General features: G+C 40.2%; 1 protein-coding gene across 1 annotated transcript in view; it reads left to right on the top strand.

The window, feature by feature from the left end:
• COL4A2 (collagen type IV alpha 2 chain) overlaps nt 1-27,758 on the top strand; it is a 269,480-nt gene that overhangs the window by 57,470 nt on the left and 184,252 nt on the right. The window contains exon 4 of the mRNA XM_077482894.1: nt 8,058-8,138. Within this exon, the coding sequence (XP_077339020.1) occupies nt 8,058-8,138 (81 nt within the window). The remainder of the gene's footprint in view (nt 1-8,057; nt 8,139-27,758) is intronic.

The raw sequence follows: 27,758 nt of genomic DNA, 5'->3' as shown, positions 1-27,758 counted from the left end.
ATGTCACATGTGGAAACAACAGAGACTTGCAAAAGTGTGATATTGTTTTTAAAAAGATTTATTACAACTTAAACTCCACAGGAATTAGACTCACATTTCATAATAAAAAAAACACGCCTTAGTATATTCATGTGTGATGGGATAATAGTGTCACCTGAAACCGGATCTGCAGGCCCGGTCAGCGGCATTCACCCCATCCTAAGCCAATGCTCCAGAGAACTTCCTGATTCCTCCTTGAGGAGCTTGATCGGCTGACATGAAAGGAATCAGGAAGTGTTCTGGAGCACAGGCTTAGGATGGGGTGAACGCCGCTTACCAGGGTTGCAGATCCAGTTTCAGGTGACACTATCTAGGGACTATGGGATTCTTATGCTTGTACTGTTCTTATTGCAACACACATGACTACAACGAACTTTCACTGCTCATGAGCGAGGAAAAAGACAGGTTCAGAAGGTCACAGAGGAAGTTACAAAGAGGCAAAAAAACACAGTAGGAAACAATTTCATGAAATATAGATTACAGGGCCACTAAAGTGGTGGTAATCCCCTGAAATGAAAAATGAACAGTGCATATCCTAATGTGTGTAGAGTGTAGATTCTAATGTGTGATGCATGTAGATTCTGTCTGCTCTCTCCTTCTCCTGCTATATGAATGAGTCACGTCTGACCGTTTTTCCAGACACCATGCAATTCTTGTAGACAGCCTCAGCTGTGCATGTGTCCCTATGAATCTGTGTAGAGGAGTGTATGTCTATTCCCTCCACTTAGGTTTCAGATTACACTCCATTCTCCTCTCCCTTCTGTGTGGTGTGTGACATCAGATCCCTGCCCCCTGCCTGCTGTAAGCTGAGATATACCCTTTGATCTGTGTACTATGGAAGGCTGTAGAGGAGAGAGGCTGCAAATAAACAGGTACAGCCCATGAAGGAGGATTTAATTAATCACTGTGTATCACACAGGCTAGTCACTTCAGTGGGCTTATGTAAGGGTTCATTATCACTTTAAGTAGTGGATGTGTATTATTTATTTTTGTAGAATAAAGCTGGCCAGCTATGGGCGACAACACTGACCAGTGTATGCTGATATCAAGGAAGTCTCCCGCTGTCACATTGCAAAAGCACAGCGGGAGGATTCACCCATCCCCATCGGGTGTATGGAAGGGGTAACCAAGCTGGTTGAACGAAAAAAGAAAAATAACTAATTTACGAACAGCCTAAGGATATTGTTTAGTGTCACTTTAAACATAGACAACATAATTGAACAGTAGTCTGGGACTTTTAAGGCACAGCATGTGTTTTCAATAAAAAATATATTTTAATAATCACTTTAAAATATAGTACTGCAACATAGAAAATTTAGTGTTACTTTAAAGCTGAGGTCCACCCTAAAGTGGAACTTCCGCTCATCGGAACCCTCCTCCCCTCCGGCGCCACAATTGCCACCTTTCAGGGGGGAGGGGGGTGCAGATACCTGTACAGTACAGGTATCTGCACCCACTTCCGGGATAGCTCTCTGCGGAAAGGGGCGTACATTACGCCCCTTTCCGCAAGTGCCCGCCCCTTTCCGCAAGTGCCCCGCTGCCTGCTGGGAAACACACAGATCCCAGAGGCAGCGGGGACCGTCCTTATTGCGCAGCGCGACTCGCGCATGCGCAGTAGGGAACCGGGAAATGAAGCCGAAAGGCTCCATTTCCTGATTCCCATACCCAAGATGGCGGCGGCAGGACCCGAGAGACGATCTAGAGATCGGCTTTGGGTGCCGACATCGCGGGCGCGCTGGACAGGTAAGTGTCACTATTTTAAAAGTCAGCAGCTGCAGTATTTGTAGCTGCTGGCTTTAAAAAAAAAAAAAAAAACGCGGAGTCCCGGCGGACGCTTTAATTGTAGTAACTCCTAAAAAAATAGGGCTTTAAAACATGTTAGGTTCTGATGATGTTATCAAAACAATTGAAGAGTACAGTATGGAAGACAGATGGAATTTTAATCTGTTCTTTTACAGTTAATTTATAGAAACTAATCTGAAACAACTTTGAAGCTGCAGAATAAACAATATGTGGCCCCCAGGGCGCATGTGTTATATTACGTTGAAACTTTTATAAACATTGCATCCCGATTACCATTGCTTCTGAGGTTACAGCTGAACTAATTTGAACATGTTATTTTTAACTGAATAGGCACATTTTTAATTTCAATCATTTTTTATTAAGCAATAATCAGAAAATACACACTAGAAAAGCATCCAGGTATTATTCCAATACAATTTCCATGCAAATAATGGTTAGTTCTATTCTGTGCCGCCTGAAGCGTATAAAGACATTGAACAAGAAGGCTGACAGTACGTGGTCACATTGTCATACAATCATCATAATCTTTGAAATATAAGTTTTAGCTGGATACATTCCAAATAGAAATCCACTTTTCAACAGGAAACATAAATGAGCCAATGGGGCTCGGAAACCAGAAGGTCACGAAATAATGAAAAAAAAACAAAAAAAAAACAGAAATAACAAATAATAATTACATAAAAAAAAAAAAAAAGAATAAAGACAAGAGCTTCGTGAAAATTCTGACTGTATTAGTTGGAGTCTGGCCTCCATGGAGACCAGTTCTTATCATACTTGTCTAGGCTACCATCTCTGTATGCTAAAATACGTTCATATTCTGTAATTACATTCAGTCTGAATACAATGTCTCTGACTGCTGGGACCTCTGAGGACTTCCATCTACTTACAACCATAGATCTCACTGCTAATAGAATATGTGAAACCACTGATCTAAACTTTACTGGAATTTCACTTACAATCATCCCCAAAATAGCTTGTTCCAATCTGGGTTGCACTTCCTGGCCTATACCCTCAGAGATCAGCTGGTAGACACCCGGCCAGAAAGACTGCAATTTTGGGCACGCCCACAATATGTGTATTAGAGTCCCTACTCTTCCGCAACTTCTCCAACACAGGTTGGAATTTTCGCTAGAAAATTTAGAAGTAATGTAAGGAGTATAGTACCATCTCAGTAGAATTTTTTGCATTAATTCTTCGTAATTTGAACATCTAGAGTGCATGTAGTTGTGTTTAATTGCAGTCTTCCACTGAAGATCGGAATACACCTTGCCAATCTCCATTTCCCATTTTAAAAACGGTTTAGACTTAGTAAAAGCATCCTTTGAGTTCAGTGACTGGTAAATTAATGAAATGCCCTTGAGTGTAGTGGAGCATGACTGAAGGAACATCCATACTTTTTCCACAATTGGGATATGGGTAGTTTTAATAGTAGGAAAATATGAGGCTAATTGTGTGTAAGTTAAAAATTCAGAGTCTGGGATATTGAATTTTTGTTGAAGTACTGCAAATGAGAGTATACTGTCTTCTTTAGCTATGTCTGCTAACGTCAAAATATTGTAGTCTATCCACTTGTTAAGCCTAATGTTAGGAATTATCCCTTTTGATGGACTCCAAGGGAATAGGGATATTTTTCGTTGGGTAGAAGGCATTGCCGTCAACCCTAATCTCTTTCCATGCCCAGACGGCTGCCTGTATAGTAGGATGTACCAGAATTATACATTGCTTATCTAGACTGGCCGCCATGAGGAATGCCAAGGGTTGGGAGTAGTTCAGCCATTCCATTTCCATTCGACACCAGGGTTTAGCCGCGGGATTAATAAACCAATTCTTTAGTTGGTCCAGAACTACCGCTTTATAATAGTCTTTCACTATCGGCAGACCCAGCCCACCTGTCGATTTGTGTTTGTACTGCATAGTAGGTGAGCATCTCGGTCTCTGCCCTGCCCAGATGAAATTCGCTAGTTGCTTTTGTACTATAGAGAAGAAGGAATTCGGTAGTGGAATAGGCAGTGACCTGAAATAATAAATAATTTTAGGAAGTATAAACATTTTATATGCTGCCGCTCGATCGGACCGAGTGAGATAGAACTTTTGAAGTTTAATTATGTCCTGCTGGAATCTGTGTATCAACGGGGAGTAATTACTTTCAAATAAGTTTTTTATGGCAAATGTGAGATTAACTCCGAGGTAAGTGATATGGGAAGTTGCCCAAGGTTATGGAAATTATTTTCTGAGCAATGATTCTGTTTATTTACATGCATTCCTAAAATATTTGATTTAGTGGCATTAATTTTATAGTAAGAGACCATACTGAATTGGCCTAGTACTTCATGTACGGCTGGTAAGGAGGTGATTGGGTTGGATATTGACAAAATAACGTTGTCCGCAAATAATGATATTTTATAATAGCCCTCTTTGAACCGAATACCTGTTATACGTGGGTCTTCTCTAATTTTTTCCGCCAGGGGCTCCATAAGTAACGTGAAAATAATAGGGGACAGGGGACACCCCTGTCGGGTTCCATTAGTAATATGGAAAGATTTAGAAAATAGGCCTTCGGTATAGACGTAAGCTGATGGCGACGAATAAAGAGCCAGGATAGCGTTCCGTATTGGGCCCTCCAAACCGAATTTCGTCAATACTCCTCGAAGATATCCCCAATGAACTCTATCAAAAGCCTTCTCTGCGTCTAATGAAAGAAACAGAGAAGGCTCTTTCTTCTGCTCCACCAAGTGCATGAGGTTCACCATCCTCCTCTTTTGTTGTCTGTCGTCCTAGCACAAAGCCCACCTGGTCATAATTTATTAGTTTAGGTAGTAGGATCGATAATCTATTGGCAATCAATTTAGCATGTAACTTCACGTCAACATTCAAAAGGGAAATTGGCCTAAAAAATTTTGTGGGGGCCTAAAAATAAATGGGACTCTCTCGGAGCCAGTGCAAATACACAACGGCACGTGTCAAGGCTGCCCTCTGTCCCCGACACTATTTATTCTCACACTGGAACGGTTTATTCGAATGATAAATGCCAACTCATCGACCAAAGGTCTCTCGCTAGGACACACACACTTCAAAATAGCCGCATACGCGGATGACCTCCTATTCGTCCATACACAACCTCACATATCGATTCCCAACCTATTGAAAGATTTTGAGGTATTTGGATACCTTTCCAACTTCAAGATTAACTATGAGAAATCCGAGGCGCTTAATATATCCCTAGGCCCTAGATTACTGACTGCCAAATCCAACTGCCCTTTTAAATGGGTAGACCGTAGACTCAAGTATCTAGGGGTCTGGCTCACGCCAGATTTGGATAGTCTGTACACACAAAACTTCCAGCCCCTTTTACTTAACCTGCGTCGGGACCTCCAAGTATGGAATCTCAAGCCATTATCATGGTTCGGGAGGGCGTCGGCAGTAAAGATGACGATACTACCCCGGGTGCTGTACCTTTTTCCCACCTTACCCATTAAACTACCCAAAAAGTTCTTCGCCCAACTGTCTACAATACTGAGAGACTTTATATGGGCCGGGAAGAAACCCCGTATTAGCATATCAACCCTGACCTCACCAAAAGCTAAGGGGGGGATTAATTTACAGAAATTCAAGCACTACTATTATGCGACGCATCTGGTGTGGATACTGGACTGGAACTGCCATGACACTGCTAAGGATTGGGTAGGGGTAGAAAGCCTACAGACGGAGATCCCACTGAGATTCCTGCCTTGGGTCACTAAAGAAGCATGCCCAGCTGACTTAGCATCACATCCCACGATAGGCCCAACTCTGGAAGTCTTCAGAGCAGTCACACAACAATGCAACGCTACTGCCCTGGGTATATTTCTACTGGTTATGGTATATTTCTACTAGGTATGGTAGTAAGTCATTATGATATGGTAAATATAGGCTTACTTATCTTATTATTAGGTAATAGATGGTATTTCTAAAAATATGTCCTAAGGAAGTTTGCATAGCCTGAGAAAGTACTGAATTATTTAGTTATTGGTTGTTTAAGTGCAGCAACAAAACAGAACTCTATAGGGCAATAATATTAATAAACCCACTAACTTGCCCATTACTACTAATCCACACTAGGATTGATTTACTATAACTAGAGAGTGCAAAATCTGGTGTAGCTGTGCATGGTAGCCAATTGACTTTTAACTTCAGCTCGTTCAATTAACTGCTTAAGGACTGCCCCGGATACATATACTGCGGCAGGACGGCCCTTAGCCTCCCTGGCGGTATGATTATGTCAGATTTTTGATGCTCAAATCGGTACATTGTTTTGCATGGAAATTTGTCATTTTATATTGTAGGCCTGTAATTCTTAGGAATAACTCACTAATATCTGTCCAAAAAAGAGTCTAGTAGACATCCCGGGTATGATAAAGTTTGAAACACAAGATTGTAAATTATAATCTAATAATTAACTATAAATAATTATAACAAATAATAATATAATAATAATAATACAATTTATTCAATAATGTAATCAAATCAGTTTCAGAATTGTCACTGTCATTACTTTTAGTGTTTGATGACAAAAGCACAAAATCACATACTTTTACATGATTCCTGTTTTCGGCTCTGGGGCATGCACGTGCGCCGATTGGGCCCTTATTCCACTGTGATTGGACACAGCAGTAGCCAATCAGCGGCGATCATTCTGAAATAGGCAGAGTGGCGGTCTGCCTAGGTAAACAAGGCAGATCGCCGTTCTGCTAGTAAGAAAGACAGATATCTTGTGTTTCTACTAAGCAGGAACACAGATATCTGTCTTTCTTCAGTTAAACCACCCCCCACACAGTAAAAAAAGATCTCCCAGAGAACATAGTTAGCCATCTGAGCGCCCTTGATGTTAACCCCTTCACTGCTATAGTACAGTGACAGTGCATTTTTTTAGCACTGATCACTCTATTGGTGCCACTGGTGCCCAAAAAGTGTCACTTAGCATCAGATTTTTCCCCTGCAATTTCACAGTCCTACTAAAAAACCCTGATTTCCGCCATAAGTAGTAAAAAAATTAAAAAGTCCATAAATCTATCCCATTGTTTGTAGACACTATAGCTTTTGTGCAAACCAATCAATATACGCTTATTGGGATTTTTTTTACCAAAAACATGTAGCAGAATACATAATGGCCTAAACTGATGAAGAAATTCGATTTTTTTACAGTTTTTAATTGGATGTGTTTTATGGCAGAAAGTAAAAAATATTAGGTTTTCTTTTTTTTGTTTATAGTGCAAAAGATTAAAAAAACAGAGGTGATCAAATACCACCAAAAGAAAGCTCTATTTGTGAGAAAAAAAGGACATCAATTTTATTTGGATATAGTGTCTCACGTCAGTTAAAGCAACGCAGTGCAGTATGCAAAAAATGGCCTGGTCATGAAGGGGAAAAAAGTTTCCGGAGCTGAAGTGTTTAAGCTTTTACCCCCAAAAAATGTAAGCTGAGTGGTTGCAGAGCTGCACCAGATTTTACACTCTCCAATTTTAGTAAATTACCCCCACTGTGTTCTACTGGGCCCAGAACTTGTTAGCCATAGGGGAGTTTCCTTTTATCTTAAGTGGACCATCCGTTTATACAATGAAAACATGTTGGAAAATGACTGGAGCAAGAAATGCTTGGAATTATATATTCCAATCTCACTTTAACACCCCCCCCCCCCAACTTTAATTGTTTGATGAAATTAACCTTAAAGTGTATGTCAGGGTAAAATAAAATATATACAGTACATCCCTGCAAAAAATGTACATTTCCACATATACAGAAAGTAGAAAAATGGCTGTTAATCTGTAGTTCCAAGATACCAACTGGGAAGTCCAATTTACTTTCCTTGGGATAATACAGGAAGTGTGCAAAAGACACAGGATAGCTCTTAAAATTAAAAAGGGGTATTTTCTGAAATGAACAAATATAAAAAAACAAGTCCAATGGTTTATTTAACAGACCAAAAGGGAGAAAGTAAGATGGACTCATTGGTGGGGTTTTCATACACTTTATGCTAATTTATTTCATTATATCTTTTCTTTAAAAAAAAATAAAAAATTAAAAGCAAAATGATTCATCTACATGTATGTTTTTTTGAATAGAATTTAAAGAACAAATATAGCATATACACCAAGATGATTTTAGATTTCTGTACACATTTGTCACAAATGTATGCATCATTGTCTCTTCATTAATATTATTTATCTTTTTGATCTTAGGGTGGAAAGTCTTACACTGGGCCCTGTGGTGGACGGGACTGCAGTGAAGGATGTCAATGTTTTCCAGAGAAGGGCAGCCGTGTAAGTAGCAATTGTCATTTTTCTTTGAGCTTGCACTAAGGTTTTTAGTCTTTGGAATTAATCTTTCATCTGATAGTAATTTTGCCATTTGGAAAGTAACACTGGCAGTCAAAACTAGCATATGAATGAAACAAATATACTTATCTGCCTTTTCTGGAGTATTTTATACTGAATAGATGCATTAAAGCAGATGTATAACTTTGTAGATCTGTGTGAACAAATTCCTGATAAGTCCCACTATGCAGCATTTGTTTAAGCTCTCAACAAAAAAAAATGAGAAAAATATGTTCTTTGTGAAAAGCAGCTATTGTGCTCCAGATAAGTGATTGTGCCTAAGCATGAAAGGCGTGCACACCTAGTGCATTACCAGAGATAATTTAATAATACAATTTTTGTATAAAAGTGGGCACTCACAAAATGCAACTGACAAAAGGCCATAAACACAGTGCATGGACATGCACAGAACATGGGGTACAGCTAAGGTGTTTCCGGGGTGCACCCCCTTCCTCAGAGCTAGGCTAGTCTCATACACCATGGGAAAGCGCTTTTATAGGGAATGGTGGAATTTAATACACCCTCACACACAATTACTTTGTGTTTCAGGATGTGTATTACAGAGAAACCAAGGGCACAGCCATGGGGGCCAGGTTCGCCCCAAGTTATGCCAAACTCTTTATGGGGTATTGGGAGTAGTTTCACATCTGGTCCAATAATCTCTTTGGGGTAAACCTGGTCCTTTATGCTCGCTATATTGATGATATCCTGATCATCTGGGATGGTGAAGATAGCCAGTTGGAAGCATTTTTGGCCCATTGTCAGAATATTCCCTTTGGGATTGAATTCACCCATGTGCTAGAATAGCCAGAAGTTGGTATTTTTAGACCTTGAACTGATGGTGGATGATGAATCGTATTTTTTCTCATACCCACTTCAAACCATCAGCAGGTAATTCATACCTTCATGCCCGCAGCAATCACCACCTCTGATGGATCAAAAACGTATCTCTTGGTCAGTTTTTCCAGCTCCAAAGGATCTGCTCTTGTCTAAAAGAATATGATGAACAGAGCAGTGTACTGATTAAAAAAATGTTTGGAAAAGGGCTATGATTCAGCCACCATTGAGGATGCACACCCCAAATATAGGCTGAAAGACACTGAGTTTGCTGGGAAGGTGAATTCCCAGCATGAAATTGGGCGTACCAAATATGATGGGAATGGCTCAGTCAAGGAAAATACTGGTACTTGCAGCTATTCTGATGGGACTTTTAACACTCAGTAGGCAAACAAGGCCTTCCCTATTAAGCGGCTCATAGAAAAATATTGGTGTATTCTCCACCGAGATCCTTGTTTGACCAATGTTATTCCAGAATGCCAGAATGTAATTTTCCGTAGACCCAAGAAGTTAAAGGGACATATTGCCCCAAGCAGAGCCGTAAACCCAAAACTGTGGCCAACCAATGTTGGAGCAGTTTATGTGACCAAAAGGGCAGCTTTAAGTGTGGTATCCCCAACTGTGGAGCATGCCAATACATGTGACATAGGAAGAAGCAGGTTACGGATAAGGATGGCCAAACCCATGCCATTTGACAATTCATCAATTGTGGTACACAATTTGTAGTATATTGTCTGATATGTCCCTGTGGCCTTCTTTACGTGGGCCGCGCCATCCGGGCTTTACACACACGGTTTGGGGAGCATAAAAGGAATATACTCAAAAGTGTCGACAACCATTCACTACTATTACATTTTTTGCATCAGCATGATCATAATCCATCTGGTCTTGGATGTTATGGGTGAGGATACTGGCAGTCGCTTTCAGAGACTTTGTAGAAGAGAAATCTTTTGGATACATCGCTTAGAAGCCTTATCGCCTAGGGGTTGGATGTTCAGACCCTTGTGTGACCCCTCCGTTCCTCTTCCCCCTTCTGTTTTTTTTCAGTTTATTTCCTTTATGTGGGTGTCCCAGGAGCTCATTATACCTACATGTCCTGTTTCTTTGGTTTCTTATTTCTTCTTTTTCATCCAAGTATTTGTGTACAATTTTATCTTTATTTTAATTTTTCTTTATTTTCATATTTATATATTATTCTTATTACAATTTTTACTTGAATCTACCATTGTTCTTAATGACTAGCTGCTATTGATTACCAATTACAAAAGCAACAAACTTTTATAGATTTTTTTGTAGGGTTGGCTTTCACGTACTCCAGGGCTCAGCACTTTTCATTAATTGTTACACATTGGGGAATCATTATTATGGTTGTGCAAAATTAATCGCAATAATTTATTTATTTTTATTATAAAAAAAAACATGTGATCTCCGGTGTCCAATCACAGCTGGTCACATGTAAACACGAAGATTCGGGTAATCTCCTCTCCTCACACTGTCAGAGTCAGCGACATCTCCTCACAAAGGACATCTAGGGATGTAATCAGGGCACTGATCATCAGTGCCCTGATTACAATAAAGTGCCACCAGTGCCAGAACTGTGTGCCTACCACTGCAAGCAATCATTGCCAACCAGTGCCCACAATGGTCACCAATCTGTGCCCACAAGTGCCAGCAATCAGCGGCCATTAGTGATGCCAGTTAGTGCTGGCTATCGGTGCTGCCCATCAATGCCCACCACTACTGCCCATCAATACTCATCACTGCTGCTCATCCGTGCCGCCTATCCATGCCCACCAGTGCCACCTATCTGTGTCCAGTGCCCACCAGTACCAGCCACCAGTGCCACCTATTAGTGCCCATCCCATAAGTGTGGCATATTTGTGCCTCCTCATCAGTGTCACCCAATCAGTGCCCATAAGTGCCACCTCATCAGTGCCCATCAGTGCAGCCTATCAGTGCCCATCAGTGCTGTCTCATCAGCACCCATCAGTGAAGGAAAAAAATTACTTGTTTACAAAATTTACTGACAGAAACTAAGAAAAACTTTTTTTTCCTGAATTTTTGCTCTTTTTTAGGAAAAAATAAAAAACCCAGGAGTGATTAAATACTACCAAAAGAAAGCCATATTTGTGTGAAGAAAATGATAAAAATTTCACATGGTTACAGTGTAGAATGACCGCGCAATTGTCATTCAAAGTGTGACAGCGCTGAAAGCTGAAAAATGGCCTGGGCAAGAAGGGGGCGTAAGTGCCCTGAATTGAGGTGGTTAAAGACAGAAGGTTAGAATGTTAAATGAAAATAGTGTTGAGGCATGTCTGTGATTATTTTAGCTTTTTCTGCACAATTAAACAATTGAGTGAACATTTTACTAGAGTGGCGATTCCATACTTTTTTTGCCAGGGGTTGTAGTTTCCTCATTGAACGATTTCTCCTCTATTGCTTTTATGATGACAACCCAAAATTTGGAATTTTTGTTCAAGGGATAGTAAAGTCTTCTTTTTTTTAGTTAAAAATAACAAACATGTTATACTTACCTGCTCTGTGCTGTGGTTTTGCACAGAGCAGCCCAAATCCTCCTCTTCTCTGGTCCCTCATTGGTGCTCCTGGCCTCTCCCCCTGTTGAGTGCCCCTACAGCAAGCAGCTTGTCCATTCAGACATGGAGAAGTGACCTGGCCCCTCCCCATTTTTCTCCTCATTGGCTGACTGACTTTGATTGACAGCAGCCGGAGCCAATGACACTGCGCTGCTGTCTCAGCCAATGAGGAGGGGAGTCCCGGGCAGCTCAGAAACTCTTGCACCATCGTTGGATTTAGATGGACCTCAGGTAAGCATTAAGGGGCTGAGGGGAGCTGCTGCACACACAAAGCCTTTTATCTTAATGCATAGAATGTATTAAGATAAAAAAAAAAAACTTCTGCCATTACAATCACTTTCACTTTCACTCTCAGTGATAATGGTAAACAGGACAAATAGAGAGGGTCAATCTCCTTTACAGCGGTAGAGACACAAAGAAAATCTGACAAGTGTTCTAATCCTTCTCCATGCTATCCACAGTAAAAAATAAAAAAAAGATTTGCTTTTGGTTACACTTGACAAGTTTGAACCCTGACAAGTTTGACTGTGGGGTTATCTATTATTAATCAGACCATAATTGCAATCCTTGACTGAGATTGAAGAAGGATCATGAAGTAAACTGAGGTACGTCCTCAAATAGACATTGTTTAAGTGCGCTCCCTTGCTTTGAGCTTTGCTTGAGTATTAGTGGGCATATAGCTTGCATCCAGCATGCTATGAATTGTAGACATTCAGAAACCAGCCCTAGAAGAACATGTTATTGGTAATAAACACATAACTGTAGCATTGATGTGAACCTGCCCAGAGAAGAAATCAGTCCTGTCTATGAACATCTGCCAGTAACAGCACACAGCCACAGATTTCAGTGCTTTCATTGGGGATTGAGTTACATCATTTTATAGAGGACAAAAATAGGTAAAATGCATCTCATTATTATATAGCTAAGGATATGCTTTCACATTTATCCAACAATATCGGAATTTCCTGTTAAATCTGGCAGTTGGTCAGGAGGTGGGCAGCCTTCCTCCAGCTGTGTCCTGTCTCTCTACATCAGTAGATCATTGGTAATAATGACATAATGCCTACTGATAACAACAGAGAATAGGTTGCTAATAAAGCACATGAATGACTGGGGTGGTACAGTTTCTGTACAAGCTCCGATTAGTTTTCCACTAATTGTGCAGTTAGCAATTGAAGAAGATTCCTCCAGGAATGTAATTTCCTGCACACCCGATTAGGTTCCTCCTGTTCCCAGGGACCGATCTTGTGACTATAGGAAGGTGGTTCCACTCAGTGAGTTAGAAGTGGCTGAAGGGAGTAGAAAGTGAGTAGAACCCATGTGCATGCTTTAATATTTATGAAAGCAGGTGGGATTGTGTAAAAAAAATAAAAGTGTGTTAAATCCTTTCAGTGAATGTAATTGACCTGGGGAAAGTTTTGTTTCTCGGCACAAGTGAAATTAAACTTTAAAGCTAGTGAGACACAAAGGGGTCGATGTACAAACAGCAAATTAACTGTTCATTTTACAGGAGGATTTTCTCTTAGCTTAGTGAACATGGTAAAATTCACTTTGCAAAGAACACTCAGCAAGAAGCAAGAAAAAAGTATTTGTGCTTCCTTGTCATTAGATAATGGAAGTCAGTACAGTTTCTCCACATTTACTAAACTAAGGGAAAAATCCTTTGCAAAACACAAATTCCCTTGCAAAATGATTGGCCAATTTGCCTTTAATAAATGAATCCCAAAGTATCTGAAGAGAGCTAATCGTGCCTAATAAGCACATTTGTGAAACATTTCAAACAGTTTTTTTTTTCCAGCCAAGAACTTATTCTTTCAACTTAAGGGCAATTAAAAGAAACAATCTGTCAAATCTCTCATAAGGAAGATTCTTGTATGGCTGTTGCGGCCTCAACATCAACTCGCTGTCTCTGTCCTCAATGACTCCACTTTTGGCAAGAATATAGTTTGCCTCTTTAAAGTAAACATTTTTTCTGAGAATTGGATGCATTTGTATAATATATTATGACATTACAGAAACATCACAAAGAAAATGTCATTGATGGAATATTTAGGACATGTCCCACTTACTTAACTAGGTGCAAGCGACTAAGTTCACATATGTTTTACTGTGCTTGTAGCCTGTCTGCATGTTCAGTATTCTCCAAAGAAAAGTTATTTCAGTTTTCTATGTAACTTTGTTACCATGTGGAATGTACATAGCCAGAATCTGACCCGTTTGGCTATTTGTGCACAAATGTTAAAATGTTACTGAAATAACACACATAGTCATATCAGTACAGTCCTGTTTGGTTTTACAAAACATTTCTATAATATTAGTCTATAGAATGTAATCATTTAAATAAACTATATTACCAAAAGTATTGGGGAGCCTGCCTTTACACACGCATGAACTTTAATAGCATCTCAGCCTTAGTCTCTAGGGTTCAATACTGAGATGGCCCACCCCTAGCAGCTATAACAGCTTCAACACTTCTGGAAAGGCTGTCCACAAGATTTAGGAGTGTGTATATGGGAATGTTTGACCCTTCTTCTAGAAGTGTATTTGTGAGGTCAGGCACTGATGTAGACGAGAAGACCTGGCTTGCAATCTCCGCTCTAATTCATCCCAAAGGTGTTCTATCCGGGTGATGTCAGGACTCTGTACAGGCCAGCCAAGTTCCTCTACCCCAAACTCGCTCATCCATGTCTTTATGGACCTTGCTTTGTGCACTGGTCCAAATCATTTGGTGGAGGAGGGATTATGGTGTGGGGTTGTTTTTCGGGGGTTGGACTTGCCTCCTTGGTTCCAGTTAAGGGAACTCTTAAGGCATCAACATACCAAGTCATTTTGGACAATTTCATGCTCCCAACTTTGTGGTAACAGTTTGGGGGTGGCCCCTTCCTGTTTCAATAAGACCGAGCACCAATGCACAAAGCAAGGTCCATAAAAACATGGATGTGAGAGTTTGGGGTTGAGAAGCTTGACTGGCCTATGCAGAGTCCTGGCCTCAACCTGATAGAATACCTTTGGGTTGAATTAGAACGGAGACTGCGAGCCAGGCCTTCCCTTCCACATCAGTGCCTGACCTCACAAATGCGCTTCTGAAAGAATGGTCAAACATTCCCATAGACACCCTCGTAAATCTTGTCCCCAAAGTGTTGAAGCTGTTATATCTGCAAAGGGTGGGCCAACTCAATATTGAACCATACAGATTAAGACTGGAATGCCATTAAATTTCAAATGCGTGTTAAGGCAAGCATCCCAATAGTTTTGGTAATATAGTGTTTATATTTCTTGACCATCAAAAGCAGCTTAAATGTATGTCTTCTTAAGGAAAAGTCCTTAGTTCCATCAGAGCCCCTACACCTAGATCACTTATGGGTTCATTTACTAAGGCTGGAAAGTGCAAAATCAGGCTCACTTCTGCATAGAAACCAATCAGCTTCCAGGTTCTATTGCCAAAGCTTGATTGAACAAGCTGAGTTAGAAGCTGATTTGCTACCATGCACAGCTGCACCAGATTCTGAGTGCACAAGTTTTAGTAACTGTACCCCTGTTCATAAATCAGACATGTCTAATACCATGCAATAACCATAACATTATTAGAGCAATATTTTCTGACATATAGCTTACACCCATTTCAATAATCCTTACTTCTTACATTTCTGAAAGTCGTCGGCTTTATGTGCTATGTGGATGGTCAAATTCAATGAAAAGTAAAGTGTGATGAAGGTGAATTATAAAATCTAAGGGGCGCAGCCATTACACAGCAGGATCCAAAAAAAAAACAAGAAACAATTCTAGCCTATTTAGAAAGGAAAAAGTGATGTCACTTCCTAGAGAGTCACACATGCTGGAAGACGTATGACATTGTTTGACTTCCTGTTGATAGCAGAATCATACATCCTGGGTTTCAAGTGTTTTTACATTGTTTATCTCTAAAAGAATGACTTGTGTGTTTGTCTTCAGAAAACCCGATTAGTAAAAATGTTTCCACATGGTCCAACTGATTTTCTCCAAGAAAATAGTATCCTAAATATCAATTAGACTTCTCTGAAACATCCCATATGTACAAAACAAATAATACTACATTTCTACTAATTTCTTTCTGCTCCATTATCCTGCATTAAAGCCTTCAGCTGCCAAGGTATCCTATGACAAGGCCCTCCCTCCTGTTTGGCTCTGTTTATCTCCTTTCTTTTGATGTACCTCATATCTGCTTTAAATAGGCAAACTGGTGTACAAATAGCATATTGTGTATTCTGGATCCAGTCAAACACAGCATTGTTCCGGATTCTTACAAAATGCTTCTTAAAAATACTGTATATCAGAAAAACACAAATGACTGGGTATTTGTGGCCATCTAAAAGTCCAACTGTCCAACTTTGATATGCCAGGGGGTGTAGGTGTTTAGTTCCGTTGCTGGGGGTTGATATTCGAGCTCTGGTGAGCATTTCAGATCAATTACTTGTGGCAGACTACTTCTGAGTTTGTTTCAAACAGCAACATATAGCACTTGTGTTTTCCATTACCATGATGCCAGTTGTAAATTCAGCAAAATCCAAGTTCATAGTTTGCTCTTTTTGTATGTTCTCTTTGCTTCTGGAAGTTTGGTTTCTTCTCTCAACCTTTTTTAATAACAACCTACTGGCTTTTGTTGGCTCTAGTCTGTCATTTCACTTCATCTGCATGACTTATCTGTTCCTTGTTTGTGTGTTTTTAGGGCTGTCATATTGACTTTTGATTACTATTGATAATGATATTGCTATTGACTGTGCCAGTCTATATTGGCTCAGCCTCCCAAACAGTTTCTGTTTCTGCATTTGAGCTGCATTTTGACCTGTATGATTCTTGACCTGGCCTGTTTTTGTCATCTGCATATGATCCTGCCTGGGTATCTGGACCTGCTTTCACTGGTTGTGACTCTCCTTAGTTCTCTGACTATGCTGGTCTGGCAATAGGGGATTAAACCAGACTATAATTTTGATTTACATCTTCGCATGACTCCATTTGTACTTTGAGCTGCAAGCAGCAAGTTAATCCTGAAGGATACAGACCAAGCACTGTGCTGCCCCTCAGCTGATTCCTGCCACTTTTTATTGAATATAATGCACAATTTGAACTTGCCTATACATGTATATCTACATTGCTCCTGAGCTTCCTCTTCAGTCTGTGATTGTCTGCACCTTTCCACTTAATCTGTGTCAGGTCACCCGAAACCAGGTGATAGATGCACTCTGTAGGAGTCGGAAGTGCACAGCTAGGTAGTGGACCTTAGGACTAACTGCTGCGGATTGTACCCAGGGAGATTCAGGACACAGGTCTACAGGATCACTAACACAGATCCCAATGGGAGCTGGAGCATAGATTCCCCATGGTGCGGAGTCTAAGAGCCAGCGGGTGTTCGCCAGAGCCTCCAGTGGTGAGGATGGACTTCGGTGCAGTCTGGCTCCAGGTCGCGACCCCTAGGGTCTCACAGCTCACGCTCACAGTAGACTACGGGAGAAGGAAGCAGCAGGCTGGAACGACAAGGATAGTAAGGGGATACAGCAGAGGTCAGGGCAACTAGTAGACAGGAACAACAGAGTACACACCAAAGGTTCAGGGTCACAGGCAGACAGGGATGGTCGGAGACATGCAAAAGGTCAAGGTCGCAAGCAGACAGGAATCGTAGGGAACATGCCAAGGTCGGTAACAGAGACAAACGTAGAGCACACGGCAAGCAGGAAAACAGGAAGCCAAACACACAATGGTAAACAACTGTTGGCTTGCAGTGCACAGGTTAATATAGGGTTCCCTGATAGGGCCTGGGGTGGAGCCATGCTTAGAGGAGAGGTTATAAAAACCACCAGGTGGAAGTGGCTGGTCTCTTAGTCAGAACACATGAGGGGAGGTAAGCAACCAGAGGAAGATCACTGCATAACCATGATAATCTGAACCATACTTAACCACTTCCCACCCGGCCAACGCACATATACGGCCGGGTGGGAGCCGTCTACTCCTGATAGGACGTTCAGGAACGTCCATCAGGAGGAGCGGGATCGCGCGCGCGCGTGCCCGCGCAGCGGCGCGATCCCGATGCGCCCATGTCACCGGGACACAGCGCATCTCAGATCGGCAGGAGGGCTCTGTGATTGGCCCTCCTGATCACATGACGGCCCTGTCCAATCACGGCCGTCATGTGATGTAAACAAACAGCCGGTTGCTAGGCAATCGGCTCCTCCTCTCCTCACACAGAAGTCATCGCTGAGGAGAGGAGAGCAGATTGCTGCAGCCGGCTGATGATCAGTGAGTATGAGCTGTTTTTTACAGCTTTTTACTCACTGATCTTCACTCTAGTGTAAACACACAACACACCACACAGTGTAAACACAGTCCCCACATATGTCCCCATAACACAAAGGTCCCCAAAACATACATGTCCCCAAAAAATAAAAACACATGTCCCTAATAATAAAAACATGTCCCCCACATATGTCCCACTAAAATCACTTGTCCCAATGATTATGTGCACATATATGTACGTGATCACCTGCACACATATGTACATGATCATTTGCGTACATATGTCCGTGATCACACAAATCAATTATTATACACTTAACGGAATTTTTTTTACCAAAAACATGTAGCAGAATACATTTTGGCTTAAATTTATGACAAAATTTGATTTTATTGGATTTCTTTTAAAATAGAAAAAAGAAAATATTGTTTTCTTTCCAAATTTCCGCTTTTTTGCGCTTATATCGCAAAAAATAAAAAACGGAGTCGTGAATAAATACCACCAAAATAAATCTCTATTTGTGCAAAAAAAATGATAAACATTTAATTTGGGTACAGCGTAGCATGACCGCGCAATTGTCACTGAAAGCGCTAGAGCGATGAAAGCTGAAAACTGGGCTGGGAAGGAAGGGGGCGAAAGTGCCCTGTATTGAAGTGGTTAAAGTGGATTCTCCCAATTTTTTTAAACCCCTGCATATGGATTGGTATCTTCTGCGCAATTCAGATACTTACACACCCAGCAGATCCAGAATTGTCCTGCTGAGATGCTCTTCTCTTCTACAACTGCTGGGTCCTGTGCTACCAGGTTTTTCTGAGATCATCATTGTTAGACCTGCCTCCTCCTCCTTTACTGAATGAATGCCTCGTAATATTGTAATTGTAATATTCATATACCAAGAGGGAAAGGCAAATGACGTGCATGGGGGAGGTGGCAACCTCCAAAAAAAAGATAAATATAGAAAAAAAGTGCAATTTGTGTAGAAGAGAGGAGGAGGGGTGGATATGAGGTATGGTTACTTTGATGATGAAGATCCACTTTAAGTTCCTATTTTGTCTACACTGATCTTGTACTTGCCCTCCAGTCCTAGTAAGTCTACACTCAATTTCTATTGCCTCTCTAAATACTTGTTCCTGTTTTGTCATATATATCTACAAAACTCCAGCCATCAGGTCCCCCTCCCTAGAATCCTTCCCAAAAATTTCTCCAGCTGTTTGTGACAACAAAACGGGTTAGGACCCCATTTTTTATGGATGTCAGAAATATGAAAATATGTCCATGCACTGTATACAAATGCTCACAATTCACAAGTCGCCACTACATTTTTGCTGTCTATATAAGAGACAGATGAACCTCTGCCACTTTACAAGTAAAATGTGTGGCTTGTGTTTTGGTTTCAGTCACATATGATTAAATAACTCTAAAATTTTCATTTACTCAAGGAATTCCATAGTTTTTCTCATAGCCACAAGTCATTACTAAATAATCGCTTGCAGTTTTTCGTAATAATGATTTATAGTATGCATTATGGTATCTGGTTTTAATCTTTCTGCTTTAAAACCCACTTTAAAAATACACCTTCTGTAGACAGAGTTTGATGGACGAAGGGATTACCATGAAATGGGGCCTACTATGGGATCCTGTGGAATGTTCCAGTCTTTTTATTGCTTATTTTGCAATTTAGAAGCAGGGATGCTTTTTGTTTAAAAGGCTATGCCATATGGAACTGGGACTTGAGAATGAAGAACATGCTACTTGTAGATTATCTGTTCTTAGATACAGAAATATTTATACTCTGACACTTGACTGGCAAAGATATATGGTGTTTCTTATATTATTTTAGGCAATGAAGGACAACAAATTTCTGAAGGAAAAGAATCAGTAAAAATATTAAAACCCTTATCAACTACTGACTTTATTTGTTATTTTTTCCCAAGAAAATGCAAACTGGCAAATAAGTCGCCTTCAATTAAAAAATTAAACCAATGTAATCTATACTTAAAAAGTAAGACTGCCTCAAAAGCCCAATATAATAATCATGAATTTGGTTTAAAGCTTGCATTCTGATGTTCTAAAGGGTAATTATCACAGAGATCTTCTTAAACTTGTTGGAATGTCTTCCTACGAGAAGGCTTGATCTTCCACTCATCTATAGAGAAGAGTGAAGAATTCAAAGGACTGCATGTGGTGTCACAATCCAAGGGCAGATTAAGACTTTGTAATGAAGTGTAAAGATGAAGGTTTTAATAAACTGAATCAATAATGACAGTAACTACAGTATATAGTTGATGAATCTGTTACAAGTGTCTGATGATTTTCAGTTGTAGATAAAGTAGGGAAATCTCTGCTGGGTTTTTACTACTACTAGGGCTCAGTTAGACAGAGTTTTGTATCATTTTATGTCCAAGTGACAATCATTTTTCCAGACAGGAAGTGATGGTAAATGAACACGAAAAGCAGTAAGCTGCTGATACTCAACAAAAAGTGCCTTTCTTTCCTCTCTGTGTTGCAATTTGATAGTTATCCTCACTTCCTATATAGTGATATCAAATCTCTCCGAAAGCAGTGAAAAAAGATTCTAATACTCCCTTACTCTATTAAATGAATGCAAAAAGTTTTGATTAAGCAAACACTAAAGTAATGGTGAGATATTATTTTTTAGTCTGTTATTTGTTAACCCTTTGTTGTCATTTTTATGATCGTATATCCCAAACAATATACATTAGTTGAACAGCACTCTCATCTCTAGTGATTGCAGACAGGATACTTCCCTAACCTCAATGTGATTTCCCTACATTCTGACCACCCAATAAAAATATGCAGTCGTTGGAAGATGAATATATGCATAATGCTAGTGTATATAAACCCTTAAAGCTGAAATGTAGGCAAACAGATAAATACACAAATGAAATACATTAATGGTTGCATTTTTACCTATCAAGCAATTTGTTTTTCTGTGTATCCAGCTTGGAGATCTTCACAGATCTTTTAAACAACACAAAAGTGTATAGCAGGGCAGGACACCTGATTTTTCTTTGCTGCAGGTAAGTAACACTAAGGGACCATTCACACCAGAAACTGCACATAACTGCACATTTTTTACTGCATATCCACCAGCAGTGACTATTGTGTTCTGCTGGCAGGGAAGACTCCCCACGCTTATAGCATCTACAAAATAGGGGATAGTTTTAAGGTATTTTTATTAATAATTGTTTTTTTACTATTAATGGCGGCAATCAGCGCTTTTTATCGTGACTGCGACATTATGGTGGACAGATCGCACACTTTTGGCGCGATTTTGGGACCATTCACATTTATACAGCGGTCAGTGCAATTAAAAATGCATTGATTACTGTGTAAGTGTGACTGGCAGTGAAGGAGTTAACCACTAGGTGGCGCTGTAGGGGTTAAGTGTTTCCTAGGGAGTGATTCTAACTGTAAGGGGAGGGGCTATGTATAACACGACACTGATCACCGCTCCCGATTACAGGGAGCTGTGATCACTGTCAGTGTCACTAGGCAGAACGGGGAAATGCTTGTTTGCATCAGCATTTCCCCTTTCTTCCTCCGTAAGATGATCGTGGGTATCCCCGTGGACATCGAATCCATGGGACTCCCCGATTACACTCACGGTGGTCGCAGCAAGCGCGCCCGCAAACCCCTTCTTAGAGGGCAACGTACAGGTATGTTAATCTGCCTGTGCGTGCCCTTCTGCTGACGTATAGCAGCGCGAGCCGGTCGGCAAGTGGTTAACATGTACAAAATATTCAGGAATAAAATAGTTATTGTGATGAGCCCACTAAAGATTTTATTGTTCTCAGTAAATTTGAGAAAGGAAAACAGTACAACATAATCATTGTGCAGCAATACTAAGCAGGAAGTTTAGCATGGTCATGTCATTGTATGAATATAAAGTAGATGCCCAGGTAAATATTTAAAGTGGAAGTTTAGTCAAAATTGAACAAAAACTAACTAGTTTAGTAGTCTAAACCTACTCTCTACCACATTCTAAGCCTAATCTATCTAGTCCTGTAAATAAAAAAAATCACTATCCTTGCTCGTCCTGAAGCCGCTCTGATGCGGTCCTATGCTGCACTGTCAGCAGCGGCTTCAGTGTGCAGGCGTGTGCAGGAGAGGCAACCAAAAATGTAAACCCCATAATAATTCTACAGGCGAAGTTACTTCCCAGGCATTTCACAGCTGTTGTCGGCTCTCTCTTGCACATAGCAGCTGCCGCTGGAGACCAGACCGGAACGGCTGCAGAACAGGTAAGTATTGCAATTTTTTCTTTACAGACAGATTAGGCTTACAGTGCCTTGAAAAAGTATTCATTCCCCTTGAAATTTTCCAAATTTTGTCATGTTACAACCAAAAATTTAAATATATATTATTAGGATTTTATGTGATAGACCAACACAAAGTGGCACATAATTGTGACGTGGAAGAAAAATAGTAAATGGTTTTCCAAATTTTTTACAAAGAAATCTGTGAAAAGTGTGGGGTGCATTTGTATTCAGCCCCCCTCAGTCAGTACTTTGTAGAACCACCTTTCACTGCAATTACAGCTGCAAGTCTTTTTGGGAATGTCTCTACCAGCTTTGCACAACTAGAGAGTGACATTTTTGCTCATTCTTCTTTGTAAAATAACTCAAGCTCTGTCAGATTGGATGGAGAGCATCCGTGAACAGCAATTTTCAAGCCTTGTCATAGATTCTCAATTGGATTTAGGCCTGGACTTTGACTGGGCTATTCTAACACATGAATATGCTTTGATCTAAACCATTGCATTGTAGCTCTGGCTGTATGTTTAGGGTCGTTGTCCTGCTGGAAGGTGAACCTCTGCCACAGTCACAAGTCTTTTGCAGACTCTAATAGGTTATCTTGTAAGATTGTCCTGTATAATTGGTTCCACTAGATTTTAGTTAGGGGTATCAGAGTAAAGGGGACTGAATACAAATGCACACCACACTTTTCACATATTTATTTGTAAAAAAAAAAAACTGAAAACCATTTATCATTTACCTTCCACTTCACAATTATGTGCCACTTTGTGCTGGTCTATCACATCAACTCCCAATCAAATGCATTTGCATTTTTGGTTGTAAAATTAAAAAATGTGGAAAATGTCAAGGGGTGTGAATACTTTTTCAGGGCACTGTAGAATGTGGCAGAGAGTAGGTTTAGCGTTAGTTACATTTAGATTAAACTTCCACTTTAATACTACAAACTATAAATAGAAACATGAACACAAACATGTTCAAATCCCTTTACTATGAAAATGCACTTCCAGCCACTGTAAGTTGCTTTCACAATTTATATGTATTAATTGGGTAGACCTTTTTTTTTCACGTCCGAATTGCATACAGATGAACGTATTTTCGGGTAGGAACTTTTTCCGACCGAAAAATAGAGAACCTGCTCTCAATCTTTTGCTGGCTTGAATTCTGACAGTCCGATGGAGCATACACACGGTTGGAATTTCTGACCAAAAGCTCACATCCGACTTTTGCTGGCAGAATTTCTAATCGTGTGTATGGGGCATTAGATGTTTTATTCTCCTATAAAAATCTGGACCTTTTTTAGCCTTTTAATAAGTGGGAGTCTGTTCCAGAGCTCTGGTTTATGGGCCACATGTTCCTGGCAGAACAGTCTGCATCATCTGTATTATCTACAGGGACTCTGCAATTTCACAGTACCCGTACATTAGACATCGGAGTTATCACATGAATGGAGAACACATGGGATGTCTGTATAGCTCTGAATTGCACTCATTTTGCCTAAACATTTTTCGGAATTACTCACACACAGATGTATTTGTGCACCTGTTTTTTTTTTGTTCCCAGTGGATACAATTCTTTCCACATTGCTCTGAACTAAATGTAAAGAGGAAATGCCGAATGGTTTTTCTCAGTAGTTTGTCATTTATGTGTAAGAAAAAAAAGATTAAATTGTGCATATGTTCTGACTGGAAATCTTGAGTTCAGTACAGGGCTGAACATACGACCACAAAGCTTTCAGCGGTAAATTTGATTTGAATTCCCCAAGTGTCATCTATCCCTTGTTCTTTAAGAGCCGGTTCACACAGGGGAGACTCGTCAGGCGACTTAGCCACCTGACAAGTCGCGTCCCGCTCTGTGCAATGGAACCATTCTAATCGGAGCGACTCAAGTCGCTCCGACATAAAAAAAGGTTCCTGTACAACTTTCGGGGCGACTTGAGGTGACTTGTATTGACTTCTATACAGAAGTAGTTTTGCAAGTCGCCGCAGTGGTCACGTCCAGGTCGCCTGAGGCAGTCGCGCTGTAAGTTGTGCTGCCTCAGTGTGAACTGGACCTTAGGGTAGTACATCATGAACTTTAGCAGTGCATCCCACTGCCCTTCACAGTTCATCTAATACAGGCTATTATTAATGTATATATTAATACCTGGACGAAATACCTGCTGAACATGCCAGTACCCCCTAAACCAGGGGTAGGCAACCTTGGCACTCCAGCTGTGGTGAAACTACATATCTGAGAATGGTCCCTTCCGCCTCTTGTTTTGTGTAAAAGCAGTTCCAGTGTTCTCGTGGATGATATCTGAAGGTAGGATTTCTAAAAAGATCCTGCTCTTATATCTCCTGTTTAATCTTTCAGAATGGTTGCTGTGTTCTAGAAACAGATTTTGTTTATTAACATGAGTGTTTGGATTATGAGGAATGTAAAAGTAACTGTCTTAAGCCTTTGAGGCTATGGAAAGAGTAAAGCTTTTTTTCCCACATAAACGAAAAGTCTAGAAGCGTGTGGGTGTGGCGAGCCTAGTTTCCATGTTGTTAGACCACAGTTTTGGAATTGTGGTGATTGGTTCAAAAGGCAGTTTCTCAAATAGAGGTCAGGATCATAGTTGTCTGATTTTAGTGCAGTAATTGCCCATGTTTTGTCTATGTTTATTTTTTTAGCATGCTCAGATATAATAAAGATTTTCTCATGACATCTGCAAGGCTGCAAATAGAGCTCCCAGCCTGGCTGTTTATGAAAAAAATAAATAAAAAAAGAAATGATCCAGAACACCATGAAGAATACAAAGCACATAGAAATGTATGGGGACCACATTAATTTGGCTTTCAGCTGAGCTCTCGGAGAGTTATGGCCATTTCAGTGATGTCAGGAAATCTCCCTGCAGAGGTCCTGAACAGCTGTACAGTGGGATCATACTTCTCAGTGTTGTTTAGGTGGTTTTGACATTTTCAAAAAATACACTCATGTTCTTACAACTAAATTTCACAGATTTGTACCATTTGTACCATCAGTAATATAGTAGAACCGATAAATGCTTGTCATGGAGTACTTAAGTTTGTCCCAGAATACACCCAGGTAAAACTTTAATTGCTAACAACAGCTTACAAAATACCAAAATAGGAAATATAGTTGTGTATGCACGATACTTGAAACCAGCCTCTTATGCCCTGTACACACAGTTGGACTGGTGTTGTCGGATCGTGCTGTCGGAAAATCCAATCGTGTGTGGGCTCCATTGGACATTTTCCATCAGAATTTACGACACAAAAAATCTGATTGTTTAAATTCCGATCGTGTGTAGACAATTCCGACGGACAAAGTGCCACGCAAGCTCAGAATAAATTAAGAGACGAAAGCTGTTGGTTACTGGTCAGTTTATAGTGCCATCGTACGTGTTCTACGTCACCGCGTTCAGAAAGATTGGATTTTCCGACAACTTTGTGCAACCGTGTGTATGCTAAACAAGTTTGGGCCAAAATCCGTCAGAAAAAATCAGACGGATTTTGTCGTCGGAAAATCCAACCGTGTGTACAGGGAATTAGAGTTGCCTATACCATTTATTAAGCAGGTGGACTGGCTGGTATTGTAAATGTAACTTTTCCACATTTTCCACAAAAGATTTAAAAACACACAAAATCATGAAAAATGTCTTTGTATTTTGACCAAAATAGGTAAATTCACCACCCACCCAAGAGTCCTCATGTCTGGCAAGTTTTGCGCTAATCTTTCCTAAGAACATAAAACTGACACTTTTTATTTGTTAACCGACCTTGGTTCCAGTCAATAGTAAAATTGCTATGGAAATATGTTATTGTGTGTTTTGCCTTTGTCAGTCACATCTTCAAAGATTTAGTATATTTATGCTCATGTAAATTAAGGGTAATTTAACAGTGCTTTCCAGCATAATATAGTAATGCTGACCATACAATCACACAATATTCTCCATTGTTAAGCCTGAGTTTAGGGTGTATGTATTAGAGCGGGAATTGAGATAAATTCAAATTGACATTGCAGTAGGTTTTCTAGCTACTGACACTCAACTATTATATTTAGCATTACATGTCTTCCAGACAACCTTCCTTTCCAGTGTGGAGTATGGGACTCCCTTTCAGATTGTCCTTAAATGACACTTGAAAACAGTTATATCAGTATTCTCTTGATAGAATGCTGGCAACATTTGAACATGGAATTTGTGTGGTTTGACATATAAACTCTCTCATATTGGCAACAAAGACATTATCTCCTTTCAGCTATCAGAATTTCAGCTGGGATTGAATATTCCAGGGTCATTTCTCTCACACATATTAAGCCATCCTTATTTCCTGCTTTAGGACGAATGGTCATTAACCACTTAAGCCCCCGGACCATTTTCCAGCTAAAGGACCAGGCCCCTTTTTGCGATTCGGCACTGCTTCGCTTTAACTGACAATTGCGCGGTCCTGCAACATGGCTCCCAAACAAAATTGGCGTCCTTTTTTTCCCACAAATAGAGCTTTCTTTTGGTGGTATTTGATCACCTCTGCGGTTTTCTTGTTTGCGCTATAAACAAAAATAGAGTGACAATTTTGAAAAAAATGCATTATTTTTTACTTTTTGCTATACTAAATATTCCCAAAAAATATATAAAAAAAACATTTTTTTCCCTCAGTTTAGGCCGATACGTATTCTCCTACATATTTTTGGTAAAAAAAAAAATCACAATAAGCGTTTATTGATTGGTTTGTGCAAAAGTTATAGCGTCTACAAAATAGGGGATAGTTTTATGGCATTTTTATTAATCATTTTTTTTTTTTACTAGTGATGGTGGCGATCAGCGATTTTTATTGTGACTGCGACATTATGGCACAGACGGACAATTTTGACACATTTTTGGGACCATTGGCATTAAGACAGCGATCAGTGTGATTAAAAATTTACTGATTACTGTAAAAATGTCACTGGCAGTAGGGGGCAGTGTAGGAGTTAAGAGTGAGTGTGTGTGTTTTTTTATTGTTGGGGGCGTGGCTTGGCATGTAACATCACTAATCGTCTTTCCCTATAACAGGGAACAGGCGATCATGACAGCCACACTAGAAAGCACCTCGTTCTTCAGCTCTGTGACCTGATCGCGGGACACCGGCAGCGATTGGGTCCGCAGGTCCCGCGGCCACAGTCACGGACCAGTTCACGAGTATGCCGCCGGCTAATTAATATAGATATTGTCAATATGATAGACATGGGTGTCTAAAAATTAATAATACAAGAAAAAAGAGAATATGTATCCAGGGAAACCTAAGGGCTACATCTCTGAGAAAAAAAGGGGGAAGGGGAAGGAAAAAATGTGGGGAAAAAGAGAGAGGAAGGGCAGGAAGGGAGAAGGGAGGGATGCATACTGGAACAATGGGGGTGAGAGGGGAGTGTAGAAAGACATGGAAAAATGAAGTGAAAAGGAAACCACATATGAGGAGGTGGGGGGAAGGGTAAAACGAAAAAGGGAAGGAACAAAGGGGGAAAAAAAAATAAGGATTTTTTAACAAAAATGGGAAGGGAAAGAGGGGAAAGACTACATAAAAAACTATAAGCACTGTAACCAAAAACTAAAAGGCAAGTGTGTGGT

Source organism: Lithobates pipiens, unplaced genomic scaffold, assembly GCF_037356315.1.
Source record: "Lithobates pipiens isolate NorthernLeopardFrog02 unplaced genomic scaffold, aLitPip1_a1.2 Scaffold_16, whole genome shotgun sequence".
Taxonomy (NCBI): Eukaryota; Metazoa; Chordata; class Amphibia; order Anura; family Ranidae; genus Lithobates; species Lithobates pipiens.
Note: the sequence above shows the minus strand (reverse complement) of the source record. Positions and strands in the feature narration are given on the sequence as shown.